The 22,883-nt window shown below is 39.9% G+C and overlaps 1 protein-coding gene across 2 annotated transcripts in view; it reads left to right on the forward strand.

The window, feature by feature from the left end:
* TRIM37 (tripartite motif containing 37) overlaps positions 1-22,883 on the forward strand; it is a 183,709-nt gene that overhangs the window by 50,659 nt on the left and 110,167 nt on the right. For both annotated transcript variants that reach the window (XM_053567795.1, XM_053567797.1), the window contains exons 9-12: positions 4,156-4,280; positions 8,711-8,761; positions 10,889-10,970; positions 13,765-13,841. In XM_053567795.1, the coding sequence (XP_053423770.1) occupies positions 4,156-4,280; positions 8,711-8,761; positions 10,889-10,970; positions 13,765-13,841 (335 nt within the window). The remainder of the gene's footprint in view (positions 1-4,155; positions 4,281-8,710; positions 8,762-10,888; positions 10,971-13,764; positions 13,842-22,883) is intronic.

Genomic DNA, 22,883 nt, shown 5'->3' on the forward strand with positions numbered 1-22,883 from the left:
GGTCTCAGACTCCTGAGTTCAAGTGATCCTTCTACCTTGGCCTCCCATAGTGCTAGAATTGAGCCACTGTGCCTGGCCCATTGAATTATATTTGATTCTCAATTATGGCTAAATTATTTAACAATTTAGTACTAAAAGGGAACTAACTATCTTAACTAGATAAGAGTTATCTATTTATAAGTCTGTAAGACACTTATTTTAAATAGTACCAATGAGAAATTCTAGGTTAAAGTTCAGAATTATCCAGGATTGCCTTCTGGCAGTACTTCTATTCAGATTGTACTAGTCCTTATGGTCCAAAAGAACACCAGGCTGCCTAAATAATAAGGACAGCTTTATTGGCACTATCAGGTTACAAATCAGGTTGAGATAGGCCCTACCTGTTTTGAAGGTGCTCTCCTCAGAGGAAGGAAAGGGGAGATTGGGTTTTATGCTTCTTTCGTAGGGCCTATATCACAATAGAGTTTTAGATATTCAGCAGGTTCAAGGGGAAAGCTGTGTATATTTATGAGGGTAGTTGAGGGCACACACAATAGGTAAACATGGATTTTTCTGTTTGTTTTGTGAGGATTTTAGAAAAGGTAAAAACATATGTAACATATATCCCAATTTGGCTTTTACATCAAAAGGTGAATAACAGAATACAAAGTTCATGTGCAAACTCTGTAAGCTGCTGAAACTGGCTTAAGGTTTGCAGTCGCTTATCAGGGAATAATATTTGTAAGACTGGTCCTCTGTCCAGTCAGTTTTAGTGGTCTGGGTTGTTGTAAATCAGAGTTTGGAGGGTTTTAGTAATTTGCCTGATAGCTTCTATTGTTAGTTTACCAAGAGTGTGTTTTTTTTTTCCTATAGCCCTTAGAATTTAGAAAGTTGCAGTGTTAGCTACATCCTGAACCCTCAACTTGTAGATAACTTGTGTTTCCTTAATCTTGAGGTCCATTTTAAATTGATAACAGGGCATCTATTTTGTCTCCCAGAGCATATCCTAATTAGTGAATTAATATAACACGTATGTTATGAATATAGAAAGGAAGGGTTAAAACTCTTTATCTGTAGAGGATGAGGTTATATACGAGGTTGGACAATGAAGTTCAAGAACTCATCCTAGAAAAAGTGCTATATTATCTCATTGCTGAATATCACTATAGTCACTTCAAATTACTCTCCTTGGGAAGTTTTTTTTTTTTTTTTTTTTTTTTTTTGGTGGTTTTTGGCCGGGGCTGGATTTGAACCGGCCACCTCCGGCATATGGGACTGGCACCCTACTCCTTGAGCCACAGGCGCCACCCTCTCCTTGGGAAGTTATACACAGATGCCAGCACCTAGTTCACCTTTTAGAGCAAAGAAAAAAAAAATTTTTTTTTTTTTTTTGAAAGTCTCACTTGTTCACCCTTGGTAGAGTACTGTGGCATCACAACTCACAGCAGCCTCAAACTGTTGGGCACAAGTGTTTCTCTTGCCTCAGCCTCCCAAATAGCTGGGACTACAGGGCACCTGCCACAACGTGTGGCTATTTTTGGAAACAGGGTCTTGCTGTTGCTCAGGTTGGTCTCAAACTCCTGAACTCAGGCGATCCACTCTCTTGGGTCTCCTGGAGTTCTAGGATTACAGGCAAGAGCCACTGCGCTCAGCCCTAGAGCAATTTTGGAACTCTTTCTGTAATGGCCACCAGAGCTGTTGTCCTTTTATATTAGTTTGCTAGGGCTGCCATAGCAAAATATAGGACCTTGGACAACTGAAAGGTGTTGGCCAGTTTGGTTTCTTCTGTGGTCTCTCTCCTGGACTTGTAGATGACTGTGTCCTTGGTACAAGCAAGACCTTGTAGATGACTTGCTTTCTCTGCGTCCTCATGTGGGTTCTGCTAAGGCAGTTGTTCTCAACCTTCCTAATGCCGTGGCACTTTAATACAGTTCCTGTGGGTTGCGAAGCACAGGTTGAGAACCGCTGTATTAAAGCCTTTAAAAAAAAGCATTGTGTGGGCGGCACCTGTGGCTTAGTCGGTAAGGCGCCGGCCCCATATACTGAGGGTGGCGGGTTCAAACCTGGCCTCGGCCAAACTGCAACCAAAAAATAGCCGGGTGTTGTGGCCGGCGCCTGTAGTCCCAGCTACTCGGGAGGCTGAGGCAAGAGAATCGCTTAAGCCCAGGTGTTGGAGGTTGCTGTGAGCTGTGTGAGGCCACGGCACTCTACCGAGGGCCATAAAGTGAGACTCTGTCTCTATTAAAAAAAAAAAAAAAAAAGCATTGTGGCCGGGCAAGGTGATTCATGCCTGTAATCCTAGCACTCTGGGAGGCCCAAAGAGGGGGATCCCTTGAGCTCAGTTCGAAACCAACCTGAGAAAGAGTGAAACTCCATCTCTACTAAAAATAGAAAAATTAGCAGGGCATTGTAGTAGGTGCCTACAGTCCCACATGATGGCTTGAACCCACTCCTGGTGTCTTCCTCTTATAAGAACACCAGTCATATTGGTTTAAAACCCTACCCTTATTACCTCATTTAACTTAATCATCTATTTAAAGAGTATCTCCAAGTGTGGTTAGTTCTGAGGTGCTGGGAATTGGGCCTACAATATATAAATTTGGGGGCAGGGAAGAGACATAATTCTCGTAATAGATAGCCTACAAAGTTGTTTCACATACAGCTCCATGATCCTTAAAACAAACTCCCTGAAACAAGCAGTGGTGGATTTATTATTCTAGTTCTGTACATAAACCAGTCGAGAGTTATGTAATTACTGGTAGAATTACAACTTCAAACTAGTTTTCTTGATTACAAAATCAGTGGTCTGGGGCGGCGCCTGTGGCTCAGTCGGTAAGGCACCGGCCCCATATACCAAGGGTGGCGGGTTCAAACCCGGCCCTGGCTGAACTGCAACCAAAAAAAAATAGCCGGGCATTGTGGCAGGCGCCTGTAGTCCCAGCTACTCGGGAGGCTGAGGCAAGAGAATCGCTTAAGCCCAGGAGTTGGAGCTTGCTGTGAGCTGTATGATGCCGTGGCACTCTACCAAGGGCCATAAAGTGAAACTCTGTCTCTACAAAAAAAAAAAAAAATCAGTGGTCTTTTCAACTGCCATGATTATCTTACTGAAGTTAGATTTCTCACTTTTTCTCTTTGGCATAATTTAAAGTAGTGTTTCCCAAATTGATAATAGCGTAAGATTTGTTGCGTGTTATATTTGAACATTTCTGTTACCTTGAATGCAGTCTTAAGAAATGCTTTTTTTTGCTTTTTTTTTTGGAGCCAGAGAATCTCACTCTGTTGCCTAGTGGGCTAGAGTGCCATGGGGTCAGTCTAACAACTTTAAACTCCTGAGTTTAAGCTATCCTTCTGCCTCAGCCTCCTTAGTAGCTGGGACTATAAGCACCTACCACATTGCCCTGCTAATTTTTCTATTTTTAGTAGAGATGGTGTTTCATTCTTTCTTAGGCTGGTCTCAAACTCCTGAGCTCAAGCGATCCCCCTGTCTGGTCCTCTCAGAGTGTTAGGATTACGGGCATGAGCCACCTTACCTGGCCACAATACTTCCTTTTAAAGGCTATCAACAGGATTTGTTCTTTAAGGTACATAAAAACTTCACTGTATCAATCTGAAAATGTGTTTGCAGTTGCTTAAAATTTGAGTTATCTTAAACTGTGAGGAGAGGGCTTGGCACCGGTAACTCAGTGATTATGCCGCCAGCCACATACACCAGTGCTGGTGGGTTTGAGCCCTGCCTGGGCCTGCTAAACAACAATGACAACTACAGTAAAAAAAAAAAAAAAAAAAATAGCCTGGTGTTGTGCGGGGGCGCCTGTATTCCCAGCTACTTGGGAGGCTAAGGCAAGAGAATCACTTGAGCCTAAGAGTTTGGGGATGCTGTGAGCTGTGACGCCATGACACTCTATTGAGGGCGGCATAGGGAGACTCTGTCTCAAAAAAAAAGTGAGGAGAGAAAATTGCTTTAAAATTAAGTACATTTATTCAATGACTTTACTGTTAGAATTGAAATAAACCGAGATCCTTTGTAGATTGGTAATTTTCTTAGAGTTGCCTTATTTTTCTTTATTTTTTTTAGTTTATGACCAGAATAATCGTCATTTCTTTTCTTACTAAGAATTGTGAGATGGCCAATAGATAGTAATTTTGTTTGCTCAGATAACTTTTTTCCTCACACAGTTGCGGTCTTGTAGTAAGAGTGAGTTGATATCTAAGAGTTCAGAAATCCTCATGATGTTTCAGCAAGTTCATCGAAAGCCCATGGCATCCTTTGTTACCACTCCTGTTCCGCCCGACTTTACCAGGTATGACATAATTTTTAAATTTCATTTTCATTTGAACTTTATGTGCCAGTGCATATTACTTGTTTTAAAAGAATGTTATTTCTTTTTGACTCCGTATCTTTTTGTTTGTTTGTTTTTTTGCAGTTTTTGGCCAGGGCTGGGTTTGAACCCGCCACCTCTGGCATATGGGGCCAGTGCCCTACTGTTGAGCCATAGGCGCCACCCCACTCCGTATCTTTTTAAGGTACTCTTCATAATGGTGTGGTCTGGTGAGCTCTATTTTATGCATGTAAAATTAGTCCCTCCAAAAAGTCTAGTGGACTTGCTCACACTTTAATGTAAAAAGAAAATAATAGTGAATTAGGAGTTACATTTTTCCTGGAGCTTCATTTTTAATAGTGCAGAGAAAATATTCATTTTTAATAGTGCAGAGAAAATAATTCATCCCATTAACTGTTTTTACTTTTGAATTAAATTATATCTTGTTACACAAAACTCAGAAATAAATGAAATGCCTAAAGAATTTGAAGGTGGCATGATATCTCCAAACCCCAACTAACTTTAGTGGGAGGAAATAAGTACTGCAAAAAATTGTAGGCTCTTTGTCTTTTTCGTTTTGTCCTGAATCTTAGCTTAGTATTATGAGTAGCATCTTCTTTGAAGCATAATTAGAATTATATTATGCTGTTAGGTAAGTGATTCTTAACTCTGACTGTATATTAGATTCATTTGGGATTCTATTGAAAAATGTCAGTGCTGAACCATACCATATCCTAGGCCATTTGAAATCAAATCTCTGGCTGTGTGTAGTGGCTCACACCTGTAATCTTGGCTTTCTGGGAGTCTGAAGCAGGATGATTGCTTGAGCTTAGGAATTCAAGACCAGCCTGAGCAAGAGTAAGACCCCATCTTCACTAAAAATAGAAGCAGTTAGCTGGGTATAGTGGTACATGCTTATAGTCCCAGCTACTTGGGAGGCTGAGGTGGGAGGATCACTTGAGCCCAGGAGTTGGAGGCTGCAGAGAACTGTGATGATGCCATTGCACTCTACTCAAGGCAACAGAGTGAGGTCTGCCTCAGAAAAATAAAACTAAATAAAATGTCTGTGGTGTATATCAGTCTGCTTGGACGGCTTTAACAAAATACCACTTCCTGGATGGCTTAAACAACAGAAATTTATTTTCTTATGGCTCAGGAAGCAAGAAGTTCAAGATTAAGGTCCCCGGGGGGTGGGGGGTGGGAGAGGGTGGTGGTGGTGTGGTGGCTCACACCTATAATCCCAGCACTTTGGGAGGGTGAGGTGGGTGGATTGCCTGAACTCAGGAGTTCAGGACCAGCGTGAGCAAGAGCAAGACTCCATCTTTAAAAATTAGCCAGGGATGGCTCAGCGCCCGTGGCTCAAGTGGCTAAGGCGCCAGCCACATACACCTGAGCTGGCAGGTTCGAATCCAGCCTGGGCCTGCCAAACAACAATGACGGCTGCAACTAAAAAATAGCCAGGCGTTTGTGGCAGGCACCTGTGGTCCCAGCTACTTGGGAGGCGGAGGCAGGAGAATCCCTTGAGCCCAGGAGTTGGAGGTTGCTGTGAGCTGTGATGTCACAGCACTCTACCCAGGGTGAGAGCTTGAGGCTCTGTCCCAAAAAAAAAAAAAAAAGCCAGGGACAGGGCGGCTCCTGTGTGAGTAGGGCGCCGGCCCCATATACCGAGGGTGGCGGGTTCAAACCCCGCCCCGGCCAAACTGCAACAAAAAAAATAGCCAGGTGTTGTGGCGGGCGCCTGTAGTCCCAGCTGCTCGGGAGGCTGAGGCAAGAGAATCATGTAAGCCCAAGAGCTGGAGGTTGCTGTGAGCCATGTGACGCCACGGCACTCTACCGAGGGCAGTAAAGTGAGACTCTGTCTCTACAAAAAAAAAAAAAAAAAAAAAAAAGCCAGGGATTATGGGGTGGTGGTGGTGGTGCCTGTAGTCACAGCTGCTTGGGAGACTGAAGCAAAAGGATTTTTTGAGCCCAGGAGTTTGAGGTTGCTGTGAGCTATGATGCCACAGCTGGGTGACAAAGTGAGCCTCTGTCTCAAAAAAACCAAAAACAAAAAAAGGTCAAGGTCCCCCTAAATTTCATTTTTGGTGAGGCCTCTCAGCTTATAGGCAGCTGTCTTCTCACTGTGTTCTTACATGATCTTTTCCCTGTTAATGCTTAGAGAGAAATCAGTCTCTTCTTCTTATGAGGAAACCAGCTTTATTGGGTTAAGGTTCTTCCTTTATGACCTCATTTGACCTTAATTACCTTAAGAGCCTGTCTACAGAACAGTCACATTGGGGGTTAGGATTATGACATAGGAAATTTTGGGAGATAATTCAGCCCATAATATTTGGTATAAATGGGCATTTTCATACATGGTGTCCATGAAATTCATGTGCAATGTAAAATAGTAAACTATTGTTTTTAAATCTCTTATAGTTTATTCCTGAGATGAGGCATGATGCCACTGCTTCAGATAATTTTGTTATGATAGACTTTATCTTATCTTTTAGAGATGGCTTATGGAGTGCTATGAAGTTTTTCCAACATGTTGAGGGCTGTAGTATATTTAGAAAATAGCCTTTCTTAAAAAATACTTCCTTTTTCTCTAATATACTCCAATATATGATGACCTCTGATGGTCACGGAGTATTCATTGTAAGTATACGGGGTAAGCCTGGGTTTCTTAACTTTGGAATTATCATTTTGAGCTGAATAATTATTTTAGGGGTGGGAAGAGCCCCCATCACTCCCTAGTAGTTGTGATAAAATTGTTTCCAGACATTACTAAATATTTCTTGGAGGCAAAATCAGCACTGGATGAGAATCACTGGTGTAAGGTGTTTTTCATCATGTGTGCATTTCTGAGCATCATGACTAACCACAGTCCTGTTGATAGAAGGGCAAAATTTTTCTGACATCTAGAATTCAGGTGGTTCTCACCAATAGAATTCTTCATTTGCTTCTTAATTAACAAATTTGATACAATATTCATATCTCTTTAAAGCACTGAATATTATTAAATGGACTAGGAATTTGCTATCACTAAGTGGATTTGGTCAAAGTAAGAATGTTCACCAGCATCCCAAGGATACCTGTTTGTTTGTTTGGAATGGAACAAATTCCAGAGATGGAATTTCATTCTGCTTCCCAGGCTGATGTGCCCTTGTATCAGCCTAGCGCACCACAGTCTCAAACTCCTGGGTTCAAGCAATCCTCCTGACTCAGCCTTCTGAGAGGGGGAAGCCTTCCTGGAACCATAAACCTAATCAGAGCTCTAAGGGTGTTTTCCCTGTATAGTCATCAAATTTAGTCAAATAGGGACATGTTTTCGGCTGTATTTTGTACAATTTCCAATCACACAAGTTCTCCTACCAAGTTCAGAACATCCTCTGTTATGTTCAAAGACTTCAACCAATCTATGTTGTATTTTCACATTACAAACTACTAATTTCTTCAGGCACTATCACATGTGACAATGCTATATGTGTATCTTATTTCATAGTAATCCCAATTTTGATGAATTGAAGTTTAGAAAATTTATCTGGCGATACAGTGAAATGGTTTGTGGTTTATTGTTTTGGTAAATTTGTGACTGTGTATCAAATTTGTAACAGTTTATTCTAACACTACGTGATAGTGTCTTTATAGTAAATGATGTTTTAGTGACTTTTGAGGTATTCTAATGACAGTACTAGAAATCTTCCACATGATTCAAGGATGGTTAGCAGCAAAATGGGTTATCGCTTTCCCCATCTACTGTGAATCTACCCTGTTTTCCCGAAAATAAGACATCCTCGGAAAATAATACCTACTCACAGGACCGATAAGACGTTTTGGGAGCACACCTTAAAATAAGACACTGTCTTATTTTTGGGGAAACAGGGTAGTTCTCTAAATTTGCTTGCCTTATGCAGAAAGTGTTAAAGTTATTCCATTTCAGTTGTCCCTTAAGTGATGATGTATTCTAGTAAATAGTCTCAAAGTATTTGAGATCTGTTAATATTTACCATAATTTGTTCTGAAGGAAGAAGTTTGGGAATTAATAGTTATGTGTTTGACCTTTTTTGTTTGTTTTCATTTTTTTTAAAGCCTGTTTGTATCTAGTGATTCAGGTTCCCAGCCTAAGCATCAGTTTCTTACTTTTTCCTATTTCCATGAGTATATTTTAAATTTATGTCTGGTACTTATTTGAATACTTAATCATATACTGTATCGTATTCTTTAAAAAATTATTTTACAAACCGTCACATCTCCAATTTTATTGGACATTTCTGATAGTTTCATGAATTCATTTTAATTAATACAATGTTTAATAATTTGGAAATATTTCTTAGGGACTTATTTTAATAAGTTTTCAAGATATTACTGAGGGACTTTTTTTAGCTAAATGGAATTTTAAACTAAATATTATTTTTCCTTTTGCTTTTTAGCGAATTAGTACCATCTTATGATTCAGCTACTTTTGTTTTAGAGAATTTCAGGTAAGAGTTCTTAATAATTGTTTTTTTTTTTGTATGTATACTTAAAGAAGAGCCAAGAAGATACCATCTCTTGGTAGGACAGAGATATAACGAAATCAATTTAGTAGACATGGAGGAAACAAGTTTCCTATTAGAAACAGTTTATTTATCTGGATTGTTTATGTCTTTATAAATGATTACTTCTCTAGTCTGGGAAAAGAGCCTTTTTTTTTTTTTTTTTTTTGTGATACAGAGTCTCACTCTGTCCCTCTCATTAGAGTGCAGTGGCATTACAGCTCACAGCAACCTCCAACTCTTGGGCTTGAGCGATTCTCTTGCCTCCTCAGCCTACCAAGTAGCTGGGACTACAGGTGCCTACCGCATTGCCTGGCTATTTTTTGTTGTAATTGCCACTGATGTTTTAGCTGGTCAGGGCCAGGTTTGAACCCGCCACCCTTGGTATGTGGGGCCAGTGCCTTACCCACTGAGCCACAGGTGCCGCCCCAAAATAGTCATTTTTTTTTTTGTAGAGACAGAGTCTCACTGTACCGCCCTGGGGTAGAGTGCCGTGGCATCACATGGCTCACAGCAACCTCTAACTCTTGGGCTTCCGCGATTCTCTTGCCTCAGCCTCCCGAGCAGCTGGGACTACAGGCGCCCGCCACAATGCCTGGCTATTTTTTTTTTTTTTTGTAGCAGTTTGGCCGGGGCTGGGTTTGAACCCGCCACCCTCGGCATATGGGGCCGGCACCCTACTCACTAAGCCACAGGCGCCGCCCCCAAAGTAGTCATTTTAAAGAAAAGGATTCACTTAGGTTTTGCCAGGATAGGATGCTAGGAAATCTAGAGCTTAATGAGCCCCTGCCTATTCATACTCAGAAATAAAAAAGTGATGGGAGGAAGTCTACTGAGATCTGTAGTATCTAGCTGAAAGTGAGGAATTGTGGATAGAAGGCTATTACTGTAAGAAATTTGTAGGCTTGGGCGGCGCCTGTGGCTCAGTCGGTAAGGCGCCAGCCCCATATACCGAGGGTGACGGGTTCAAACCCGGCCCCGGCCAAACTGCAACCAAAAAATAGCCGGGCATTGTGGTGGGCGCCTGTAGTCCCAGCTACTCGGGAGGCTGAGGCAAGAGAATCGCTTAAGCCCAGGAGTTGGAGGTTGCTGTGAGCTGTGTGAGGCCACGGCACTCTACGGAGGGCCATAAAGTGAGACCCTGTCTCTACAAAAAAAAATAAAGAAAGAAATTAGTAGGCTTTATGAGTTACATGTTAATTTTATTAGCATTTTCTCCAAGATCAAAAGCAAATATTTTAAAACACAAAGTTCTAAGGGGCTTGAATTCAAGGACAGCATGAAAGTGGGTCCAAGGTTTTGTACCTTACAAGAATACAAGGTCTTGGGCAGCGACTGTGGCTCAGTCGGTGGGGCGCCAGCCCCATATACTGAGGGTGGCGGGTTCAAACCCGGCCCTGGCTGAATTGCAACCAAAAAAATGGCCAGGTGTTGTGGCGGGCGCCCGTAGTCCCAGCTGCTCTGGAGACTGAGGCAAGAGAATCGCTTGAACCCAGGAGTTGGAGGGTGTGTGAGCTGTGTGATGCCATGGCACTCTATCCAGGGCCATAAAGTGAGACTCTGTCTTTAAAAAAAAAAAAAAAGAATACAAGGTCTTAGGAAGGGAAACTCGAAGTAGGCAATAGCCATTAAAATAAGGCCATACTGTGAGAATTTATGCCCTCCCTATTTAGTTTATCTCTTTTTACAAATAATTTTGTGGCTAAAGTCTCTGAGGTTTTCCCCACATATCTTATAATTTAGCCCATGTTCTTTTATTTTTACATATGAAAAAAAGATAATACTGCAGGAAAATGAGGAAGAAACACTCCAGGTTTTGGGGTGTTTTCTTTTATCGTGAAAGGCTACTTGTTGAAGTAGTAATTATATGTGGGATACTTACTAATAGTATACTTTTCCCTTACGTGTCACAGTTCTAAGGGATTTATCCCTAAAACTTAAAGATAGTGGATATTTCAGTATTACATTTTTATTTATTTTAAAATGTAAGTATGTCTAAACTTATACAGTGGGATGTATTTCACAGCAATTTTAATCTTGACATTGCTTTTTGTTTGTTTTTGTTTTTTTAAGCACTTTGCGTCAGAGAGCAGATCCTGTTTATAGTCCACCTCTTCAAGTTTCAGGACTTTGCTGGAGGTTAAAAGTTTACCCGGTAAGTTTTTAGTATCTCTAATACATTTTAAAAGCAGTATCTTGGGGGGGTGGGGGGGTGCGGCCTATGGTATAGTATACCAACCACTTCACTTTTTAGTGGAGTAAAGAAATTAAAGTAATAATAATTTTATATTTCTTTATAGGGTATTTAAATCTATGGAAAAATGAGTTAAATATGAACAATGTGAACGCTGACATTAAATTTTATTTAGGGTTTGCAGAAAGATATTTACTTTAGAACAAATGCTTAAAATTATTCTTTTAAACAATCATTTTGAGAGATCGGGGTGTTGGTTTATGCCTGTAATCTTAGCACTCTGGGAGGCTAAGGCAGGTGGATTGCTTCAGCTCTCAAGTTGAAGACCAGCCTGAGAAAGAGCTAGAAAAAACTAGGTGGGTGTGGTGACAGGTGCTGCTAAGGAAGCTGAGGCAAGAGGATATTTTGAGCCCAAGAGACTGAGGTTGCTGTGAGAAATGATAACACCATTGCACTCTACCCAGGGTGACAGAGTGAGACTCTGCCTCAGAAGAAAAAAATTCCAGGCTCAGTGGCTCATGCCTATAATCCTGGCACTCTAGGAGGCTGAGGCAGGTAGATGCCTGAGCAAGAGTGAGACTCTGTCTCAAAATAAATAAATAAATACATAAATAGCCAGGTGTTCTGGCGGGTTCATGTCCTTCCAGTTACCTGAGAAGCTGAGGCAAGAGAATTGCTTCAGCCTAAGAATTTAAGGTTGCTGTGAGCTATGGTGCCACAACACTGTACTGAGGATGACAAAGTGAGCCTCTGTCTAAAAAAAATATATTTTTGTTTTTCTGCTGGCATTAGTTAAAAAAATAAAAGGAAAAGAAAATTTTAATATAATCGATTAAGATCAGGGGCCAACAAAAATGTTTGTTTCTTTTTACTCATTAATTGCACTCCAAAGAAATTTTTCTAGGAGTAAAATTCAGCAGAAAATGCTAAGCAGGTTTTTTTTTTATTTCTTTCTTTTCTTTCTTTAATGGTAAGCTGTTTTAACAAGAATGCCAGTTTAATTTGAAAATTAGTATAATTTGTGATATAATTTACAATTAACAAAATTTACTAATTTTTGGCAGGCCTTGACATATATAGTCCTGTAGTTACCACCACAGTGGTGACTTTGATTTTGGAAAAACTTTATTCCCCTTTTCAGCTAATCCTTCTTTCTTTCTTTTTTTTTTTTTTTTGAGACAGAGCCTCAAGCTGTTGCCCTGGGTAGAGTGCTGTGGCATCATAGCTCACAGCAACCTCCAACTCCTGGGCTTAAGCGATTCTCCTGCCTCCACCTCCCAAGTAGCTGGGATTATAGGCTCCTGCCACAACGCCCGGCTATTTTTTGGTTGCAGCCATCATTGTTATTTGGCAGACCCTGGGCTGGATTCCAACCCACCAGCTCAGGTGTATGTGGCTGGCACCTTAGCCGCTTGAGCCATAGGCGTCGAGCCTAATCCTTCTTTCTTGGCCTTTCTGCTGCCACTGATGGGCTTTTGTCACAGTACTTTTGCATTTCTTCAATATTGTATAATGGGATCATAATAATGTTTTATGTCTGGCTTTTTCTACTTAGCTAATGATTTGTTTACTCATTACTTATTGAGTGATCACCATGTCAAACCTTGAAAGCTGCCTTAGGTCCTTTTCAAGTGAGGTAGATTAGAAATAAAAGGGTTAATAAGTACTTTTCCCCCTTTACACTTATATCCTAGTGGACACTAGAGGTATATAAGGCTCTCTGTCTCAGCCCTCATGCTCTTGTTGGGTAAACAGATGTTTAAACAAATAGTTATAGTAAATTAGTTATAATAAACAGTAGTTATAATAATATAATAAATAATAGAAGTAATTTTTATTTATTTTTATTTTTTATTTTTGTAGTTTTGGCCGGGGCTGGGCTTGAACTCACCATCCCCGTATATGGGGCCGGCATCCTACTCCACTAGCCATAGGCACTGCCTAATGGAAGTAATTATTCTTATAAAGTCTCTGTAATGGAGATTTAAGCAACTTCTTAGTCTCTAGTCAGAATCTTTTTTTCTTTTTTCTTTTTTTTTGAGACAGAGTCTCACTATGTTGCCCTTGGTAGAGTGCTGTAGCGTCACAGCTCACAGCAACCTCAAATTCTTGTCCTTAAGCAATTCTCTTGCCTTAGCCTCCTAAGTAGCTGAGACTACAGGTGCCTGCCACAACGCCCGGCTATTTTTCTGTTGTTGTTGTTGTTGTTGTTGTACTTGTCATTGTTGTTTAGCAGGCCTGGGCTGGGTTCAAACCCACCAGCCCCAGTGTATGTGGCTGGTGCCTCACCACTGAGCTACTGGCACCGAGCCTAGTCAAAATCTTATGTGAAATGCTAACATAAAAAATATAATAGAAATTACATTATTTACTTTTTTTTGGTCTTAATATTTTTTGTCTCTCTCATTTCTAATGAATTTATTTATTTTTCCCCCTTGGTGTCTTAGGTTTCTCTTAGAGTTGGTTTGTGAAAGTTCTGTATATTTTAAAGCTCTCAACCCATTTCATGACTGTTGATATTTTCCTTAATTTGTTTGCTTTCATAGTTTCTCTTTTTAAAAAATGTACAAAAGTTTAAAATTGTTTCAGACTTAAATCTATTGGTCTTCTCATTATTTCTTTCATTGCTTTGAAGCTTAGAAGTACTTCCCAATCCAGGTGTTAGATATTAATCTGAATTTTGTCTTTTATTGTGGCTTAATTTTTTACATATAAATTGCTCTGGAATTTGTATAACCTCTTATTCTTTTTTTAGGATGGAAATGGAGTTGTCCGTGGTTACTATTTATCTGTGTTTCTAGAACTCTCAGCTGGTTTACCTGAAACTTCCAAGTAAGAGTTATAATTAAATAACAACTTTAACAGGCATTTATGAACCTCCCCCCTAGCAATTTTTGTTAATTATTGGTAAGATGTGCACTAGTGTGGAATCCTCGGCATTGAATGATGGCATAGATTACAATTCTCAAAATTGTAATATTCCTGTCACTGTATACTTTTTTTTGAGACAAACTCTGGCTCTGTTGCCCCAGGTGGAGTGGAGTGGCATCATCATTGCTTACTTCAGCCTCAGACTTCTGGGCTCAAGCGGTCCTCCTACCTTGGTCTTCCGGTGCTAGGATTACAGGCACAAGATGCTGTGCCTGGCTGGTACCGACGTACCAGCAGTCCCCCTCTTGATATGTGTTAGTTGTCATCATTGTTTTTCTTTTTGTATACTGACAATTTGAAAACATTTTCTGTTTTTTTTTCTTTATTAACAATACTTTTCTTTTTTTCGTAGAGACAGTCTCAATTTATTATCCTCGGTAGAGTGCTGTGATGTGACACAGTTCACAGCAACCTCCAACTCCTGGGCTTAGGCAATTCTCTTGCCTCAGCCTCCTGAGTAGCTGGGACTACAAGCGCCCACCACAACATCCGGCTATTTTTTTGTTGCAGTTTGGGGCTGGGTTTGAACCCACCACCCATGGTATATGGGACCAGCGCCCTACCCACTGAACCACAGGCACTGCCCTGTTAACAGTATCTTTTTGATAACTCAGCTTATTTACCAAAGACTAACCATGTAGGCATAAACATATAATGTATCGTCATACACAAAACATATCTAAGCATACACATTCACATAAAATTTCAATAGATTTTACTTTAGAACTCTAGCCATGGGATATTAATACAGACTTCATAAACAGTAAGTTTATCTCAATAGGCTGGGCAGCTCACGCCTATAATACTAGCACTCTGGGAGGCTGATGCAGGTGGATTGCTTGAGCTCAGGAGTTCAAGAGTGGCCTGAATAAGAGCAAGACTCCATCTCTACTAAAAATAGAAAAACTGGCCAGGCATAGTTACGGCAGGTGCCTATAGTCTCAGCTACTCAGGAAGCTAAGCCAGGAGGATTACTCAAGCCCAAGAGTTTGAGGTTGCTGTGAGCTATGGCACCATGGCACTCTAGCCTGGGCAACAGACAAAGTGAGCCTCTCTCCCCCAAAATAAAAAATAAATAAAATAAAAAGTGTAAGTTTATCTCAACATTAGTGGAAGTAAGCAGGAAAAGAGAGCTCGAGAAACCTAACATTTTAACTCTGTAGTGACAGGTAGATCATTTAGTCCCAAATTTCTCTTAATATCTACAGGTTCAAGTCACAATTCAAGGTTTTATTCAATAACTCACTTCTTCCCATGTTTCAGTACATATATTGGATTATAATAAAACCATTTTCCGGCTCGGCGCCTGTGACTCAAGCGGCTAAGGCGCCAGCCACATACATCTTAGCTGGCGCGTTCAAATCCAGCCCAGGCCTGCCAAACAACAATGACGGCTGCAACCAAAAAATAGCCAGGTGTTGTGGTGGGCACCTATAGTCCCAGCTACTTGGGAGGCGGAGGCAGGAGACTTGCTTGAGCCCAGGAGTTAGAGGTTGGTGTGAGCTATGATGCCACAGCACTCTACCCAGGGCAACAGCTTGAGGCTCTGTCTCAAAAAAAAAACAACACAACAACCATTTTCCTTAAATATAGGCTGGCAGCTGTAAGTTGATGATTCAGAGAAAATTCCTAAGAGACTTTCAGAAGGCACTTTTCTATATTGTAACAAATTACAAACACAGACAATACAGAGAATTCTGAACACAAAATGCCAGGGCCTATCAAACAAATGGGAATCCAAAAGAGGAAAAAAATGCCACTCCAAATGGTACTTCAGATCGTGTGCCCCTAATGCCCCACAGGGGTGGAAGGTAAACCCTTCCCAAATGGTGACCTATTTCCTTTATACCCTGGGAAGTGCAAATGAGCTCCAGATTTAAACCAGGTTCCCTAGTTCTGCTGGACCTGTGACTTGCACCTCAGATGATACTGTCAAACAAATTCATACAAAATACCCTACCACAGAGTAGAAAGGTCTGAAAACATCCCAAATGGGTGAAATGGGGATCTTGGGTTACAGCCCAGGAAACTCACACACAAAAAAAGGCCTGGCATCCAGATCCTTTCCAAATCCATTCCTTCTCCTCACCTCAGTTCAGGTTATAGGGAACTGTGTCTACTTTGGGGAGACAGTGATAGGAGTTCCCTGGAGCTAAAATATGCCCTGGCAACTGCTGGGACTGTCCCCATAGTCTCTCAGCCTAAAAAGAAGCCCCTTCCAGTAAAAACCCACTGCTCTGACTAGGAGGCCTTCCTGCTACTCCAGCAGGGTGCCATTTTTTTGGGAAGCAAATGAGGCCATCCAAGGAACATTAAAACCTGTTTCTGAAAGTTTGGTGCTTGATCTTGAGGCTGTATCAGAAAGAACAAGTGGTGTTTGGGAAGAAGGAAAGGATATTTATTACTTTGCCAGCAAAGGAGGAAAAATGGCAGACTGCTCATCTCAAAATGCTGATTTTTCCTCTAGGCTTGTTCTTAAGTTGAACTTATATGTAATTTGGAACAGGTGCATTTACCTATTACCTGTGGTATGCTCCATTTGTGTGAGTTGTATTATGTAAGTCAGATGTTTGTAATTCAAGTATTGCCTATTCTTTTCAAATTTTTTGGGAACCTCAAAGAATTTTTGCTTTATATGGGTTGTTTGTATTGTTATTTTCTGAATTAGAAATTACAATTGAGAAAAGCTTTCAAAAATTGTAATTCACGGGTGGTGCTTGTGGCTCAGTGAGTAGGGCGCTGGCTCCGTGTACTGAGGGTGATGGGTTCGAACCCGGCCCTGGCCAAACTGCAACAAAAAATAGCCAGGTGTTGTGGCAAGCGCCTATAGTCCCAGCTACTTGGGAGGCTTAGACAAGAGAATCACCTAAGCCCAAGAGCTGGAGGTTGCTGTGAGCTGTGACACAACGGCACTCAACCGAGGGCAACAAAGTGAGACACTGTCTCAAAAAAAAAATTGTAATTCACTTTTAAAATAACTAAGTCTTGTGTAGTAGTGTAAATAATGTTTGTTAATGAAAAGTAACTTTATGAAACAATAATTTTTGAGAAAACATGTATTGCATATATATACTGTATATAAAATCCAGTCATACAGATCCTGAATATCATGTATTTAGGAAAAGTTTAAGTGAAACATAATTCACGTATCATCAAATTCACTTGTTAAAAATATACAATTCAGGGCACCGCCTGTGGCTCAGTCGGTAAGGCACCGGCCTTGTATACCGAGGGTGGCGGGTTCAAACCTGGCCCCAGCTGAACTGCAACCAAAAAATAGCTGGGCGTTGTGGCGGGCGCCTGTGGTCCCAGCTACTCGGGAGGCTGAGGCAGGAGAATTGCTTAAGCCCAGGAGTTGGAGGTTGCTGTGAGCTGTGTGATGCCATGGCACTCTACCGAGGGCCATAAAGTGAGACTCTGTCTCTACAAAAAAAGGAAAAAAAAAAAAATATATATATATATATACAATTCAGTGATTTTTTTTTTTTTTAGTACAGGTAGTCTCTGAGTTACAAACATCCTGCTTATGTACAACTGACACCTAGGAATGGAGGCTAATGGAGATGTTACAAACATCTGACTAACGTACAACTCACACTCACAATTGGAAGCTATTCCAGGTAATATGTAAATGTCCCTGTTCCAACTTACATACAAATTCAACTTAAGAACAAACCTACAGAACCTGTCTTGTTCATAATCTGGGGACTGCTTATACATAAACAGAGTTCTACAACCTTCACTCATATCTAATTTCAGAACAATCATCAGCCCACAGTGAAACCCTGTACTCATTGGAAGTCACTTCCCTTTTCCCCTTTCCTCTAATGCCTTAATAAAACATAGATTAGTGGTTAATTTTTCCCTACCTTTTTATTTTTTGCAGTTTTTGGCCAGGGCTGGGTTTGAACCCGCCACTTCCAGCATATGGGGCCAGTGCCCCACCCTCTTGAGCCACAGGTGCTGCCCGATTAGTGGTTACTTTTAGAAGCAATTTTAGGTGATTTTAGATTTTCTTTGATAATATACCAAAACTGAACAAGTGGTGTAGGTTGTTATGTCATTCGCAGTGTGGAATCTAGAACCATATTATTGAATTTTTAAAATTTACTGTTACATGAAAATTGGTTTGGCATGGAATGTCTGCTTTCAGTAATATGGAATAACAATAATGGGATTTACTCCTATCAACACCCCTCCAAAAGAAACCCATGAAACAACATTTTCTAGATACTTGGAAGTGTGGTAACAAATGAAAGAAATCTCTGAGAGGTAAGTAACAGACAAATTAGTTCTCTCATTTCTCCATCTTGCACCATTGAGAGTTTTCATGTTGCATCACAGAGAGGGAAACTGAGGTGGAATCTGGCAAACTCCTATGGTGGAGGTGATAGACTGAGAGTCTAGGAAGAACAACATCACTGGACACAATACCAGAGCAGAGAGAGCTGCATAGAAAGAGAACCTCAGAGATCTGTAGTGGGTTCCCCGTAAGTATTCATCAGAGTATTGATTAGGGAATATGTATGAGGAAACTCTTTGAAATTGGGGAAAGAATGTGAAAAGTTCAGAGGGAACAGTAGGTCCCTGCTGTTTACACCAGTCACAATGGAGAAATTTATAATTCATGGGGCATAAAGTAGAGTACTGAGGAAGTTTTTGCCTCAGAAGTGGGAAATAGCTCTAGAATGATCACTGCTCTGGATTCATCTAACAAAAGTGAGACCTGAAAGGATCTAATTTTTTCAGGTAACTAAATTGTATCCCAAAACAAAGCTCAAGAAAATGTGTAAGATTGCAGAAGTATCTTAACATCCAATAAGGTAAAATTCAGTGTTTAGTGTACAATCAGAGATTAATGAAAAGAGGCAGGAAATCATAACCAGTAATGGAGTGAATCAATCAATTGAACTTGAGCAAGAACTGATACAGATGTTAGAATTATAACAGGGGACACTAAGATAGTTACATAACTGTGTTCTATTTGTTCAGGAAGTTAAGTAGAGGCATGGAAGATATAAAAAACTCGAATTGAACTTTTTTTCCTTCTTAGGATAGAATCTTCCTCGATTGTACAGGCTAGACTGATTATAGCTCATTATGATCTTGAAGTCATGGGTTCAAGCAATCAACCTTAGCTTCCTGAGTAGCTAGTACTACAGACATGTGTTACTATGGCTAATTTTAAAAGTGTTTGTAGAGACATGGAATACATAGAATCCTGCCATGTTGCTCAGGCTGATCATAAGCTTCTGGGGCCTCAAGTGATCTCCTGATATTTGACATTTCAGGAGAAAAGATTAATGAACTTGAAGACATAGCAGTAGAAATTACCCAAAATGACATGTAGAAAAAATAATTTCGGGCGGCGCCTGTGGCTCAAAGGAGTAGGGCACTGGGCCCATATGCTGGAGGTGGTGGGTTCAAGCCCAGCCTCAGCCAAAAAAAAACTGCAAAAAATAAACAAAAAACGAAAAAATAATTTCAAAACAGTAGAACAGTAGAATTTTAAGCAGCTTAATGTAATTGAAGTCCCCAAATGAGGGGATGGGTAGAACATATATTTGAAGAAATAAAGATTCATTTTTTTCAAATTTGATTACCCCCCCCCCTTTTTTTGAGACAGAGTCTCACTTTGTCACCCTCAGTAGAGTGCTCTGGCATCACAGCAACCTCAAACTCTTGGGCTTAAGTGATTCTCTTGCCTCAGCCTCCCAAGTAGCTGGGACTACAGGCACTTGCCACAACACCCGGCTATTTTTTTGTTGGTTGTAGTTGTCGTCGTTTGGCAGGCCTAGGCTGGATTCAAATCTGCCAGCTCCACTGTATGTGGCTGGCGCCCTAGCTGATGAGCTACAGGCGCCAAACCAAAACTTTTCTTTTCTTTCTTTCTTTTTTCTTTCTTTTTTTTTTTTTTTGAGACAGTCTCACTCGCTCCCACTGATCCCCCACAGAGTGCAGTGGTATCATCATAGATCATTGTGATCTCAAACTCCTAGGCTCAAGTGATCCTCTTACCTCAGCAAGTGCCATGACACCAAGCTAACTTTTCTATTTTTAATACAGAGGGAGGTCTCACTCTTGCTTAGACTTGTCTCAGAACTCCTGAGTTTAGGAGTGATCCTCCTGCCTCAGACTCACAGAATGTTAGGATTACAGGCATGAGCCACCGCTCCCAGCCTTGATAAAAACTTTAAACCCACAGATCCAGGAAGATAGCTAATGAACTACATGCTCATAAAACATGAAGAAAACACCAAAGAACATCATAATTAAATTGCTCAAAACCAGTAATAAACTACCAGTGGAAAAAAAGTTATGTATAGAGGAACAAAAATAAGGATGATGAAATTAGATTTCTCATCAGAAATAGTGCACATGAAATGGTAATAGAGTAACATCTAAAAACAATTACTGAAAGGAAAAAAATCTATCAATTTAGAATTCTTTTCTTGGCAAAAATATCTTTTAAACACTAAAGATGAAAGAAAGATTTTCATATATATATACACACACACATACATACACATTTCATAGAAATGGAGTATAGGAAATGTTAAAGCACATGCTTCAGTTAAGAGGAAATAATGTCAATTGGATATGTGTGTCTAAACAAAAGAGTTAAGAGCACCAGACATGGAAACTGTATTGGTAAATTTAAAAAATGTATTAAAGGGAATTGACTGTTTAGGCAAAAATGTTAACATTGCATCTTGAGGTTTATAACATAAATAGAAGTAAAATATGACAATAATGTAAAGGTCAAAAGCTGATCTTGTAGACCTATGCATAATTTTGTAAGATTCTGACACTGTATGTGAAGTGGTATAATGCCGGTTTCCTTGATATGCTGTAAGAAATTACCACAAGCTTGGTGGCTTAAGACAAGAGAAATTTATTCACTAAGTTTGGGAGTCCCGATAATCTGAAATCTATCGCTTGACTAAAATCAAGGCTTTGGCATGGCTATACTTGCTCCAGAGGCTCTAAGGGGTATCCATTCCCTTCTTCCAACTGCTGGTGGCTGCTTGCATTCCTTACCTTGTGACATTTCCTTACCTCCCATTTCTGTGTCCATTCCTTGTCTTTTTCTGTCTCTGTCACCTCTTCTGCTTTCCACTTGTTATTCCATTTAGGATTCAGCTGAATAATGTAGGATAATCTCTCATCTCAAAATTCTTAGCTTAATCACAGCAGCAGCCTCCCTTACTGGCTCTAGAAGATCATGTTCACACTTTCCAGGGTCGGGGGTGTGAATAACTTGCGGAGGAAGAGATTAAGCTTACCACAGCTACTGATTATAATGCCACTGCTAAAATAACAGACATATAGCTAATAAAGTAACAAAGATAAAATGGAATTATAAAACAAATGCTTAGAGAATGTAGAAGGGAAAAGGTAACAAGGATGAGATAAATATCAAGATTTATTAAATAATCTAAACTCCCCCATTAAGGGGCAGAGGTCGTCAGTAGCCTATAAAAGCAAGACTCAAGTATATAGACTCCACAAGAAATTAACTTTAATTGTGGAGATGTACTATGCTAATAGTAGATAGAATCGAGTTGAAATAGTTATTGTAAAGTCAGACAAAGTAGATTTCAAAGAATGTTAAGATAAAGAAGTTCATTTCATAGTGATAAAAGGATCACTTAAACAAGAGTATGTAATTCTGAACATTTATTTTTAGTCCCCCTGATAACAGATCTTTTAAAATATATGTGTGACACAAAAACTAGTAGAACCACAAAGAGTGATAGACATATACCTTTTTCTTAATACAATGGCAGAAATCATCAAAGATACGGTACATTTCAATAACTCTGTCAATGAACTTGACCTAATTTATATTTATAGTGTTTCGTCCATCAGTAGCAGAATACAAATTATTCTTAAATGCATACAGAATTTTCACCAAGATGTAGACCGTATTCTGAGCTATATAACATGTCTTGGCAAATTTGTGTTTTAGGTCATTCAAAGTGTGTTCTCTGAACATAGTGGAATTAATTTTGATACTATTCAGAGGTATTTTTAAAACGCCAAAGCATTTGGAATGTAAATAACACACTTCTAAATAACCCCGTGGTCTAAGAAGAAATCATAAGGGATTTTTTTTAAGTATTTTTATTTTTATTCATTTATTTTTTGAGACAGAGTCTTACTTTGTCACCCTTGGTATAGTGCATTGGCATCATAACTCACAGCAATCTCAAACTCTTGAGCTCAAGTGGTTCTCTTGCCTCAGCCTTCTGAGTAGCTCAGGCTGCAGGGGCACGCCACAGTGCCCAGCTATTTTTAGAGACGGCTGGTCTTGAACTAGTGAGCTCAAGTGATCCACCTGTCTCAGCCTCCCAGAGTGCTAGGATTACATGTGTGAGCCACTGTGCCCGGCTCTAAAAAGTATTTTTAACTAAATACTAATGAAAATACTTTTTAGTTAAAAAGCATTTTTAACTAAGTAAAGATGAAAACAGTACCAGGATTTTTAGTGTAGTATGGTTACTAAAGTGGTAGGAAGGTAGAAATTTTTAGCACTAAATGCCTATATAAATAAAGGCAGAAGATGTCAAATCAGTGACCTCTACTTCCACTTTTCACAGACTAGAAAAAAAGACCAAGTTAGATGAAAAGCAAGCCAATGAAAGGAAACAGTAAAGAACAAATCAGAATCTAATGAAGTAAAAAGCAGAAAAGCATTAGAGAAAATGATAGAAGTCAAAAGAAAACAATTTGAGAGCTAACTATGAGTTTTAAAAATTATGGTAAAGCCACAGTAATCAAAACAGCATAGTATTAGCATGAGGATACACAAGTAAGTCAGGAGACTGTAATAGAGACCTGAGAGAAATCCACAAATGTAAGGATAGCTGATTTTTATCAAAGATACAAAGGCAGTGCTGCAGAGAGAAGGTAGTCTTTTCAACAAATGACGTTTCAGTA

This window comes from Nycticebus coucang, chromosome 18 (genome assembly GCF_027406575.1).
Source record: "Nycticebus coucang isolate mNycCou1 chromosome 18, mNycCou1.pri, whole genome shotgun sequence".
In the NCBI taxonomy this organism is placed as follows: domain Eukaryota; kingdom Metazoa; phylum Chordata; class Mammalia; order Primates; family Lorisidae; genus Nycticebus; species Nycticebus coucang.